Source organism: Saccostrea cucullata, unplaced genomic scaffold (assembly GCF_032062105.1).
Source record: "Saccostrea cucullata isolate Sc308-1 unplaced genomic scaffold, CSIRO_AGI_Scuc_v1 ctg120, whole genome shotgun sequence".
Lineage (NCBI taxonomy): Eukaryota > Metazoa > Mollusca > Bivalvia > Ostreida > Ostreidae > Saccostrea > Saccostrea cuccullata.
The window spans coordinates 199704-213293 of record NW_026937312.1 but is presented as its reverse complement, the minus strand read 5'-3'; the positions used below and the strand labels follow the sequence as shown (position 1 = coordinate 213293).

Here is a 13590-nt window from a genome sequence, read left to right as displayed (position 1 = left end):
AACTTTAACTTATTCGATCTTCATTAAATTAATTAAAAGAATTAATCTTCCTGCCTTTTATTTTTATATCTGTCAACTAAAAAGTAAAATGTATATATTCTTAATTGTAATTAATTTATTTTTTTGATTTCTAATATCAGGCAATTTGAACTAGTGAGAAATAAAGAAAATAAATTAGACCAAGCTTTTTCATGATCGAGATTTATTTCAGTTGTGTCAAGCGGCTAGAAAAATTGATAAAGGAACAAAACATCTCCAGATCTCCAGAGTTTAAGGTTGTCAGATAATTTGCACGACAATGAGCTCACAGGCAGAGGAGAAATCGTCGCATAGTGAGAAAGAACATAAAAGAAAATCTCAAACTGGTGAAGATGTCAACCCAGAACGTGTAAGAATGTCACCGAATTTTCTCAGATTTTTTCGTATTCGATTAAAAAATTGAAAATAACATAAGATACGACAAAAATTATAAATATATTGGGTATTACACCTTGTTTTTTTCATTGCTTAAAAGTTGAAAATCTTGAAATAATCCACAATAAAGTTTTTCATTGGCTCTGACAATAAAAGTTTCTTGTTTAATATTGCTTATTTTCATTTCTTATATTTGTTTTAGTTCTTTATATCCCATTCAGGAAATTTGACCCACTTTATTTGATTTTTGTATTCTTATATGTTACTCAAATAGAAAAATTGTGCGTTGTATCCAAAGAGAGTTTCTAACTTCAACCTCAAGTTAAAACTTAAAGTATTCCATATAGCTACATTTAAAATGAAAAAGAGTTCTGACCTACTTTAGTGTTACTGTTGGAATATATTACTGAGCTTCAATAGTCTTGGCTACTTCGGGTACAAGACTGATAATCTGTATCATCAGACTGTTCAAAAGGCACTGTCCCTTTGTACACCAAGTAGTTGGGCCAGCAAATGTTAGTTAGAATAATCTAACTGTGTCTCGGTACAAGCCCTCACCACAGTTAGAATACGTCCCATATACTTGCAATGTAGCACAATAGGCATTGTCCCTCAAAATATAGATTTATATAGAATATAAAATGATTTGCACTGGAAATAACTATCCAAATAATCAAAACAAACCTTTTTGAGATTGCTTATGCATTTTTTTCTTTAAAAATAATGCATATATGTGATACGAAAATCCAATTATATTGTTTTATCATATTATATGTGATATTTATATATTCCCATGTTTACATTTGGAACTCTCTAGATTGTTGCCTAGTAAATGCACTATGCGAGTTATCGCCCGTGTTATCTTTTGCTACATTACGAATACATATTTATATATTATAGTTCTAAAAATGTATCCCATTTTTAAACCGGGTCCGTAGGACAATATCATTTTAACGATAGAACATTCTATCTAAGCAAATGTAAGTTTCCCTCCTGTACACTGTCTTGGTTGCTCAGGGTACAAGACCGAGTAAGCTGGTTTTTCAGAATTACATTTTTCCAAATGGCTCAATAGGCATTGTCCCATCAAAATATAGCATTTATATAATGGTACCAAAGTAATTTTATGATTACTTGCTTGCTATTATCTGCTGATTTCTACTTTAGTCTGTTCTTTGAAGTGTGAAACAGTTTTTTTCTTTATATTGTTTTATTATATGTGATATATGTGATATCTGAAATAGTTTGGTTTTTCCTTTATATTGTTTTATTATATTGTATGTGATAGTCTACATATATATACATGTATATTCCATTAAGAACTATACCAATAGTTTAATTTCAAGTGTTAGAACTTTTGCAAGTGAAGATCAGGCCAATATTGCAACTAAAGTAACCATCACCTGATAATGCTGTTATAACCTTGGTTATATTATATTTTTAATTGTATTATATTATCAATAATATATTTATATATAATAGTTCTAAAAATGTACCCCAAATTTGCTAAAAGAATGCTGACTTTTGCAACATTTATGATTATCTAAAATTTTTTTTTTTTACACACAGTGCTAATGTTGAGCAATATCATCTTTATATATGTATCCCCCCTTTACATGAAATAGTAGTCAAATATTAAGATATCTAGAGAAATCCCATAATGTTTATTCCTTCTCTACCAAAAAGAATAATTGATGTAAAGGTTTAAAAGACAACACAATTATCCAATGATATTTATAAGTAAATTTTCATTAAATTCATTAGATATATGGTGTGAAGAAGCAAAAATTAAGCAAAAGTAGGAATTTTAAATTGGAGCTCTATCATTGCTTGACTGTAAAAAGGGAAATAATTGTTTGAATGTCAAATACAGTTGAACTTCTGTATCTTAAACTGCGATATCTCGAATACCATGGATATGTTGAAGTGATTTGGAAGTCCCAATCACATATTCTTTAAGTATTTAACCTTAGATATCTCGAATCCCTGGTTATCTTGAAGTTTTTTCTTAGTCCCATCAGGTTCGAGGTAACGAAGTTTGACTGTATATATCTAACAAAATAAAATGTTGCAGGTTCATTCAGCAAACAATTGGGAAAGTGTGGATCTTGGAGGTGATGAAAGGAAAAAGAAATTTTTACGTTTGATGGGTGCATCTAAAGTAAGAATACTCACTGTTATCCAAAAACATGCAACTAACATATATTGTTTATAAGCTGCAAAACTTTAGCGTTATGGTTTTATATACTTGTCTTTGACCATAATGCTACAGATCTTGTAATGCAAAAAATATGCAATTTACGGTGCAAGATTTTTTACATACTGATGGAAAGAATTTCTCCACTTCCTAGCATTGTCCAATCAACTACCTTTCACCCCCTAATTCTAGACACTTATTTTAACCAATCTGCATATTTTATCCATTTGAATTGTCAGTTGGATTGCAGAAAATTCAAATCAAGCGAGTTTATCACCTTAGAGATGACTATAAAGGGTTGGGAGGTGGATTAAGTATACAAATTGGTTAAAGAATGTGTCTAGAATTACATGTAGGGAGTGAAAGGTAGTTTGGCCAATGCTTGAAAGTAGAGAAATTCTCCTGAACAGTGCGCAAAATATCTTGCGCCATAAATTGTACATTTTTTGCATTACGGGATCTGTAGTGTTATGGTCAAAAACAAATATATAAAAACCATAATGCTACTGTTCTGCAGCTAATTTTTTATCTGCATTTTTGCTCACTTTTTTGTATAAAAATTAAAATTATAAATTATTAAGGAAAAAATATTTTGTTGAAAGTATTATTTTGATGGAAATTACTCTCCAAACATTTTTTGTTCATTTATTTACTTACAATACATGTAATATTGATCAATACATCTTTTATTTCTTGCAGAAAGATCACCATGGCAAAATAATCATTGGAGACCATGAAGCTGTCCATACCAGATCAAGTAAGAGCAAGAAGTTTACATTATACATGTACTGATTTATTGTTTATATGGGCTGTAAATTTGTATACAGTTATGGAATCCATGGTTTGATATCTGCCTAGACTTTCCATGTAGTCAAAATCACCTTTGTGGATAGAGTAATCTTCATTTCTGAAAAAATGTTTCAAGTACAATGAGTCGGTTTTTCAACAAATTGGGTATAGATGCTTCTAGAATTATGATTTATGCATTTTATTCTGTATAAGTTTTTTGCAAGGATTTAATTTTGGCATTATAAGCAAGACTCGTATAAAATCACTTAAATTGAATATCACTAAAAATTATTTGCCTTTTATTTGTAGTAGCTTTTTTACTGAGCATTTTAAAATCGCTAAAATTACTTTTTGCTAAAAATAAAATACAGTAAGGAGAAATTGCTAAAACTGCGTCTCGCTAAAATTTCCACTTAATGGTATTTTGTGCTCATTTTTAGAGATTTTCTATGAATTGAATTCAGTCACATTTTTTTTTATAAATGGTTCATATTTAAAAAAATGATTTAAAAGATTTTTTTGATTGAAAATTTTAATGACCAGTTTGGGTATGTAAGACTTGGCTTGGAGGCCTTAAAACTTGGACAAGCTCACTTTTGGTCTTTATCTCACTTTTTCCAAAGTAATAAGTAGTAGAAAAGTGTGAGACTTTTGAGTTTTTGGCCCTGGGCCCTGAATAAAGGATGCTATATGATAAAGAATGCCGCTATGCATAATAATTGTGATTAAAACTCCTTGGTTGTAATTTCAGAGAATGAAAATGTACATATTACTGAAGACTTAGAAGAACAGTTTAATCAGGGACTAGAGCATAAGCTAGCCAGTGGGTTCAAAGGTCATTTAGGGCTGGGGTTTCACAAGGAGGAGGAGAAGAAAGAGGGAGAAGAAAGCAAGGAAGGCGAAGAGAGTGGAGTCACAGCAAAGGAAGATAACTCCGGGGAGGACAGTGTTCCAGACACAAAGAGTGCAGAGGAAAGTGAAAATTCTGAAGAATCACCACAAAAACACAAACTAGAGAATAATGAGAAAAAAGACGAAAGTGTGAAAAAGAAAATGAAGATGAATTTTGTTAAAGCGAGTTCATGAAACTTTTTGAAAAAAATTGTTTTAGAAAATGAAAAAGCATAAATAGAAACAGTTAACTGTGACCTCAGATTTGTTCGACGGTCAAGTCCCGTGATATGTGTTTTGTTATTGACAATGAATGACATGGTTTTATTCTTAGATAATGTTGAAGGACTTGTGCACTATGATATAACTACAGCAGTATGTTTTTGCGCTGAAGTATTATTCAAACCATGTCATACAAACAAAATGTGTATCATTAAATGCCATAATTTGTTACATTGAATCATAAATTGCTTAGCAATGTCATTTTGCAATTAAAAAATTCATCTCTGGTTTGTTGTCAGTACATGTACAGGTATTTTTTGTGGTACAATGTACTTTATTTAACAGAAAAAACAATTTAAATAATTCTTTTCAACGGCATAATTTTAAGTATAAAAATAAAATGCAGGTATAAGGTACATGTACTGGGTGAACTTAACTAAGAAATGCAGACAAAAATTTTTCATTTTTAAATGTACATAAAATATTGTCATTCTATCCTTCCAATTGATCCCGAGAAAATGGAATTTTAGCTCTAGTGGTCACTTTTGCGATGGGAAAGTGTCTGTGGTCTGTCTGTAAACAATTTTAAATGCTACTTCTACAGTTTTGGTCTGATTTCAATATAACTATATATATATTCAATATAAAAAATGTCAAATTTACTGTATATAGAAAGAGTACTCTTTTTATATATAGTATATTTGACATTTTTTAAACGTGCTAATTTCAGCGAGTTTTTATTTTTATTTTGATGAGGGTATTCAGACATACCTAGAAAAACACACAATACACAAAATACACCATCCTGAAACCAAGCGCCTATGATTACATATACCCTTTTTTGACCTAAATTGTAACGTGCCTGTTGAAAGTGGGGAGTCTACACTTACGTCCACGTTTTCAATGTCTATTTCATGTCTAACTGCAAAAAAAGCCTCCTCTAGCCCCCCCCCCCCCCCCCCCCCCCCCCCCGGGTTCCTTCGCTTATGGACAATGATGAAATATCAATGTATACAACCTGTTGGGTATTGTACTACATGTATATGTCCTTTAAACTTTCAATATTAAGAAAATATGAATCGGAAATTCCAAGTGAAACATTACTTGACCATATTTGATTCTAAAAGAGGGAGAGGTGGCAGCAAAATTTTAGATTATTTATTGTCTCGGCCTCTATCACCGTGCCCAAGCTCTGGTAAAACTCCAAAACTCATTCACGCTTTGGACGGGAAAAAGTGTTATGCTTATGCCATCAGTCAATGTTAGATTTTCATTTTTCTTTCAATTGAAGACATACTAATATTATTTAATATTTATGCATTTGCTTTTTTTCTGCTCAACCAGTTTTATTTTTAAATTTATTTCTAACTTTTAATTTGAAAAAAGAAATAATTTTTTATTCCACTTAGGCTAGTACACGACTACTTGACTCTGATGATCTCTACTTGAAACAAGATGTGTTTGTGGAACACTATGGGTCCTGTGACAACAAAGTTCCAAAAAGTATTTGTAGTATATAGGCCACAGTCAAGGTCACAATGTCATTGACCTTGGTGTCAATTGAAAGAGCGTAATTAGTGGAATATGCATACCAAATATAAAGACTCTATCTCTCATGGTTCAAAAGATATGGCAAAAGTTCGAAAAAGGTATTTTTAGTGCTATTTTTAGCATATAGGTCACAGTCAAGGTCACAAGGTCATTGATCTTGGTGTCATTTGAAAGAACGTAATTAGTGGTGTATGCATACCAAATATGAAGTCTCTACCACTCATGGTTCAAAAGTTATGGCGTTAAAATTGACAAGAGACTGGTATTGCCTGTCTTTACCGTACGCAGGAAAATATCGGATATCAGACAGGCAGGCCAGTCGAATTGTTTTCCTGGCATGTAAAATCGTAAAAAAGCCAGGAAAACGTCAGATTTTTCGGACTAAGTTGACAACAGACAGACAAACAGACAATCAGATAAACAGACGGAACAAAAACAACATACGCCTCGGATCTATAGATTCGGACGCATAAAAAGGTGAAAGTAATGCGGCCGGCCGTGATAATGACCGAGCAATTATAACTTTTTAATTCCACTGTGTATATATCCATTTGTAATTAAAAAGATATCCTTGGTTAATAAATCCTGCTATAATTCTTGTAATGCTAAATCCAATAAAAAGTCAGTAAACAGTACACTAATTTATTTACAAATATACAATGAGGAGGCACAATACAAACGATAGATGTTACATTTATGCTAGCATATGTACTGTCTAAATCCTAGTAAAGCACTCTGCCACTTCTATAAATGTCACACTTATTATATACAAATCTTAGCTCCAATAGATGATTATCTAAAACATTAGCTTTATCCTACTAATTAACTAACTCCAACTCTACATATATCTTTATCATATCCTTATCAAACTGTCATAACCTAGCTTGACCTTAACATTTTATTAGTCAACATACAACATATCATTATATACAATGTCTACAAAGTCCATTTATCACACGTATAATATATACATATATATATATATATATATATATATATATATATATATATATATATATATATATATATATATATATATATATATATATATATATATATATATATATATATATATATATATATATATATATATATATACACATAAATAAATGTTTTACAACTGCATGTAGAGAGGATGTACGTATAGTACATAACTTATTAACTCAATACACTGCTCCCGATTCTACGAACAATAGCTCCCATTGCTCCACTCAATAAAGACTTACTATTCTTGACCACACTAGACACTGCTCTACTCTTAATTACCCCCAACACAGCTTGACTAGTCTGGGCAATGCATCCAAATCAATAAGATTATTTTTTCCTTTCTTTCAAAATATTTACCAAAAATTATAATTTGTTTTTTAAATTCAAATTACATGCATAGTTAAGATAAAATAATAAAAAAAATATTATAAAAATTGAAATGTTGAAACAAATTGCTATAATGTGAGGTACAAAAAAAAATAAAGGTATTTAAAGGAATCTATTAATATTAGAGACATATATAGACTGTATACGCATACACCAAATATAAATGGATCGATTTAATGCCCCATAGTCGAGACACTAATAACGCCGAGGTGTATCGATTGTTAATAATGTACATTTCACAATACCTACGGTCTCATTTCTCAAGGTACATTAGATATTGCGAAATGTACATCGAGGGGTATATAAAGAACTTCAGGCGGGCAATGCGATTATCAGAAATGTGAACAATTTACCTTTCTCTTCGGAGGATAAAAAACTAAGGCCCTGAAGGGGCGAAGAAAGTGTTGAACGCCGTGCAGAGGAGAAAAAAAATAATATGGTAAGTTTAATAAAAAGTAATTAAAAATACAAAGAAGTTACTAAAGGTTTTCTTTCTTTTTTTTTAATGCTAAAAATTAAATGCTTTATTAACGGAACTATATAAATTACCGATGGATAGCAAAATTAACATAAAACTTAAATTAAAAAGAAACACCCTTTCACTATTTAAAAATATCAGTAAAGTATACGAAGCGCTTTAGCAATTTTATTAAAGATTTCTTCAAATAAAATTAAGATATCGCAGTTATTGAAATATTGCATGCGTAAATCAAATCAAGTTGCAATTGTAAAATGCTGATGACCAAATAATTATAGCTTTTTTCCAAATTAGTAAAACGTAGGAGTATACAATTGCTACTAATTTATAAGTGTTTTAACAAGTGATATGAGTTTGAAAATTAAATTTTCAATGGTTGAATTGGTCTGCTCCTCTTATTCTATGAGAAAGAAAATGAAAAGCATGATACAGGAAATGATACAGGAAAAAAAATCATTACAATTTTAAAAAAATTGAACTCGATTCTTGGATGTACGATTAGAAAAAAACAACTTCTAAATTCAGTTTTGAACTGGAACAAAAAATGTTTTGAACGAAAGAAAAAAATATCATTAAATGCTAATAAAGTTTCATCGATTGTAGTAAAAGGAAGTGATTGAGAATTTAGGAATAATACTTGTAATTGGTTTTGTATATACATGATTTACGATACAGATGGGCAAAATAAACAGATTTTTTTTCATGTATAATACTGTAAATCAACAAGTCAGTTCGTAAGATATAATTTCATCAAAAAAAAAAAAAAAAAAAAAAAACAACTTCTTTTTACGTAGTGACTCCGATAGAGTATTAAAAAATTACAATTATAATTGACAAGAACAACCTTTTTCAGGTGAAATTTTCAGAAGAACAATTGCGGACGGTGATGTCCCGACCCAGGCAGATCCGAAATATCTCGGTCATCGCCCACGTGGATCATGGAAAGACCACCTTAACGGACTCACTTTTGGCAAGAGCTGGAGTCATATCAGCTGACCAGGCGGGGGATAAGTGTGCCATGGACACACGAAAGGACGAACAACTTAAAGGAATCACGATTAAGTCAACGTAAGCTGTATACCGCAAACAAGAAATGATGACAATTTCACAGATATAACATTAATTTTTGAGTATCAAATACTAGTATGATGCATAACTGATATTATCTAAAAAAAATTTCAGAGCAATATCCCTATTTTATGAGGTTGAAACAAGAATGCTACCTAAATCGCATGTCCAACAGGAAGAGGGTGGAATCCGCGAATACCTCGTTAATTTGATTGATTCCCCTGGTCACGTGGATTTCTCCTCTGAGGTTACGGCAGCGTTGAGAGTGACAGACGGAGCGCTGGTTGTAGTGGACAGCATAAGTGGTAAGCGCAGAATTGTTTCGATATGGACCATGTAAATCCAACTTTTTTGTCCGATACCTTACTCCTGATAGCGGTAAATTGCAGTTCAACCATAACAAAAAAGAAAATTTTATAAATATTTCGCATAAATCTATTTCAGGCGTATGCGTACAGACGGAGACCGTTTTACGTCAGGCATTGGCTGAGAGAATCAAGCCTATATTGATGATTAACAAACTGGACAGATGTATTTTTGAGACACAGTTGGAACCTGAAGAACTCTACTGCAAATTACGTGGAAGCATCGAACGAGTGAACGCAATTCTGGCAACATACGGCGAGAACGATAGCTGTTTGAGTGACACAACAGTAAGTTCACCCAAGTCCATCATTTCAAGATCTACATTAATTAAATGTTGAATAATATATTGGATGAACTCTAAACTTTAATTTTCACTGTTTCTCTTTTTTGTTTGCAGTTGGACCCATCCTTAGGAAATGTTGCTTTCGGATCTGGATTGCACCGTTGGGGCTTCACTCTTCGAAAATTTGCAAAAATGTACGCTGCAAGATTGGGTACTGATGAGGACAAGTTCATGAGGAAGCTTTGGGGAGACCATTTTTATAATCCGGAAACGAGAAAATGGAAGAGGACAGAAGGCGATGGTTATGTTCGAGGTTTCAACAAGTTTGTTCTGGAACCATTATATAAGGTATGAATATAGGTCCATGTATTGGATATATTTAACGGAACATAAAGTTAACTAACGATAATTGAACGGATCAGACATTTTCCTTTTCTTTCACAGATGCTAAAAGCAACCAAGTCAATGGAAAAAGACGAAATTTTCAAGCTTACAGAAAAACTAGATTTGCAACTCTCCAGTGAAGAGAAAGCTTTAGAAGGAAAGGAGTTTATGAGGAACGTGATGATGAAATGGCTGCCTGTCGGCGATGCGATGTTGGAGATGATAATTGTACACCTACCATCGCCAGATGTGGCCCAGAAGTACCGTACAGAGATCCTGTATGAAGGACCAAATGACGACGAAGCGGCGATAGGTGCGTTTTTATTAGTGCTTATACAAATGCAAATGCAAGTCATTGAAAGAGTTGGGTGTGGGATTTTATATTTCTCTTTTATTTTTGATATAATATACCCGGTAGTTGGGTAAGTTTACCTCCAAACGCACATCTTTTATATTCTGTTTTTTTAAATCTAAAGCAATGAAAGAGTGTAACCCTGACGGCCCTTTGATGGTCTACATTTCCAAAATGGTACCATCCACTGACAAAGGACGCTTTTTCGCTTTTGGACGCGTATTTTCTGGAACCATATCGTCTGGAATGAAAGTGCGGGTCATGGGTCCTCAGTACGAACCCGGAAAGTCACATGATCTGTTCTATAAGACTAACCCCCGGGCTGTCATCATGATGGGGAATAAGATAACCTCAGTGGGAGATGTGCCGTGTGGAAATGTTGTGGGTCTTGGCGGGATAGACAAGTTCTTGGTCAAGTCTGGCACAATAACAACGTATGAGAAAGCCCACAACATGAAGGTATGGGATAGATGTAGAATAGTAAGCACAAAATTGGTTTGAATACAGAAAAACCTTTTGCGTTTTTCCTTTTGGTTGAATGACAAAGAATTTCTTGTAAAAACAGGTGATGAAATTTTCCGTTAGTCCAGTGGTGAGAGTAGCCGTGGATGTCGTCAACCCTTCCGATTTACCGAAGCTTGTTGAAGGTCTACAGCGATTGGCCAAGTCTGATCCTATGGTGCAGGTAAGGCATCTATATTTCCCACTGCAATCTGAAGTAATGGCTGTTGAGTTACACCATTATGATATTGTTTTGTTTCTGTTGATTGCAGTGTTCTTTTGAGGCTGGTCAGCACATCGTGGCAGGAGCAGGAGAGCTCCATCTAGAAATATGTCTGAAGGACCTGGAAGAAGAGCACGCCTGTGTCCCTCTCAAGAAACATGATCCTATTGTCACCTACAAAGAAACAGTTTCACAAAAGTCCAGTCAAGTCTGTTTGTCAAAGTCTGGAAATAAACATTGCCGCGTTTTTATGACGGCGGAGCCCATGCCAGAGGGACTGGCAGAGGAATTTGATTCTGTAAGTTAAACATGACTTCTTTTTTGAAACAATGTCGGTGTGAAGTATAGATTGATTATGCTTGTACAATTAAAATCTTGAGATAAGAGATAAATATCAACTTTAAGTCGTTCGTCAAATAATTTTTACCTTTAATTTATTTCTATATCATCAACAATTTCAGGGAAAAATTAACAATATGAGAGATGTGAAGGAACGTGGAAGGTACCTGGTGGAAAAATTCGGAATGGATTCACATCAAACAAAGAAGATCTGGTGTTTTGGTCCTGCTTCTTCTGGTCCCAATATGCTTACTGACGTGACTAAGTCTTGCCAGTACTTAAATGAGGTCAAGGACACGATCGTAGCCGGGTTCCAATGGGCAACGGAAGAAGTATGTTAAAAAATGGTACACTAAATGGCGACAAACTGAAATAATACATGTATTAGTCTTTGCAAATATTTCTAATATGAATTTCATTTTCAGGGTGTTCTTTGCGAAGAATCTATGCGAGGGGTTAAGTTTAATTTGGAAGATCTCAGTGCGCATTCTGACCCCGCCCACCGTAAGGGAGCACAAATGATTCCAGCGACAAGGCGATGTATGTTTGCTTCTTTTCTGACAGCCCAGCCAAGAATTCTAGAACCTGTTTACCTGGTGGATATTGAGGTTCCACCGACAGTAATGGGAGGAGTTTTCAATGTGCTATCAAAACGACGCGGTGAAATGATCGAAGAGCAGCAGAAGATTGGATCTCCTATGTACAGTTTAAAAGCCCATCTTCCTGTCAACGAATCTTTTGGTAAGCTCATTTGTTTATCTTGATACAGTTTGGAATTACTAGTGACACAAACCTCTATTAATACTTCAGTAGCATACCACAATCCTCGCGGTTAAAGACTGTCGTCATGTTAAATTTTTCAGTACAGTACTTTATTTTGAAGGTGCATGAATAATTTTTTTTTCGCAGGTTTCGCCGAGGAATTGAGAGGGCAAACAGGTGGACAGGCTTTTCCCCAGTGCGTGTTTGATCATTGGCAACTTCTATCAGGCGACCCTCTTGAGCAGACGTCACGAGCCGGAACTGTCGTAGCGGAAATCAGACAGCGGAAAGGTCTTAATCCCATCATACCCAAACTGGACAACTTCCTGGATAAACTTTAAAGAACATATTAACGAAGTTGAAGTTTGTAATTTGTACGAAGTCCAAAATGAACTATCATATTTAATAACATTAAACTGTTACTGTGAAAATAAAGAAAGGAAAATTAAAAGACAACAATGATGGGAATCGCAAATGGTAGTTATTTCTCTTTATTCAGATGGGAAAAAAAGAAAGTGGGTTGAAACACTACTCTTTAAAATTTACGAATATCATAAGTACATCACATAACCGGCATATGCATGGTCTTTACATCCTAGTTTTACATGGATAATAAATTACTTGTAAACAATATTATCTTAAGGACAGATGATACAAACAAACTTTCGTCAGAGAATTTGAAAATAACACCTTGGGTCATGTTTAAATGAATAAAATGAATTTTTTCACCGCATAGTTTTTAATTTTTTATTCAAATTTGCACAAAAATGGAATTTAAAGTGAAAAATATTTGTATAGATAAATCGGGATGGTTTCAGAAAGGCAGACTTTTGAACATCACAGAAGGTTTACAATTTCTTTATATTCTAAAACATTTGCGTCATTTGCAATGAAATTGGGCCAAAAAATATATACCAATCCAGGCATCCTTTTTTTGTTTGTATCATCTGTCCTTAACGAACAAAAACAAAACAGGTACCAAATCGAACAAATCATACAATTACTTCAAATATATAGAAAAAGGACCATACTTTCGTAAAATTTCGTACATTCACAGCTAGATTTTGCATGTGAAATGAACATAATTCACAAAATTTCACAGTGTATTTAAAAAAAGTAATTCAAAAGCTGATACATAGCCAATTAAAATTATATCTCAAACAAATGCTTGCAACTTTGAAATCAAAATAAAACCTCTTGTTTAAGAGCTTTAAAATCATGTAATGTTTTTGAGAGAAAAAAATATATTACAATAAAGTAACTCTTATTAATTTCATTTCATGACGTTCTATGTAAACATAGTGCAACATTTTCATTTTATTTTTAAATTTCCACTATATAAAGACCGTATATTTACATTTAGTGTAATTTTCTTTATCAAATCCATTAGAAATCC

General features: G+C 33.0%; 2 protein-coding genes across 2 annotated transcripts; both read left to right on the top strand.

Moving 5' to 3' along the window:
• Nucleotides 1–233: 233 nt before the first annotated feature.
• LOC134247868 (small acidic protein-like) lies at nucleotides 234–4803 on the top strand. The gene is made up of 4 exons (XM_062730268.1): nucleotides 234–388; nucleotides 2489–2575; nucleotides 3311–3368; nucleotides 4152–4803. The coding sequence occupies exons 1-4, from the start codon at nucleotides 299–301 to the stop codon at nucleotides 4484–4486; spliced, it is 570 nt and encodes a 189-aa protein (XP_062586252.1). The 5' UTR covers nucleotides 234–298; the 3' UTR covers nucleotides 4487–4803.
• A 2934-nt stretch (nucleotides 4804–7737) lies between these two features.
• LOC134247881 (elongation factor 2-like) lies at nucleotides 7738–12624 on the top strand. The gene is made up of 12 exons (XM_062730280.1): nucleotides 7738–7877; nucleotides 8770–8984; nucleotides 9099–9289; nucleotides 9429–9637; nucleotides 9748–9981; nucleotides 10078–10330; nucleotides 10494–10828; nucleotides 10935–11054; nucleotides 11143–11391; nucleotides 11555–11764; nucleotides 11858–12173; nucleotides 12342–12624. The coding sequence occupies exons 1-12, from the start codon at nucleotides 7875–7877 to the stop codon at nucleotides 12533–12535; spliced, it is 2529 nt and encodes an 842-aa protein (XP_062586264.1). The 5' UTR covers nucleotides 7738–7874; the 3' UTR covers nucleotides 12536–12624.
• Nucleotides 12625–13590: the final 966 nt, after the last annotated feature.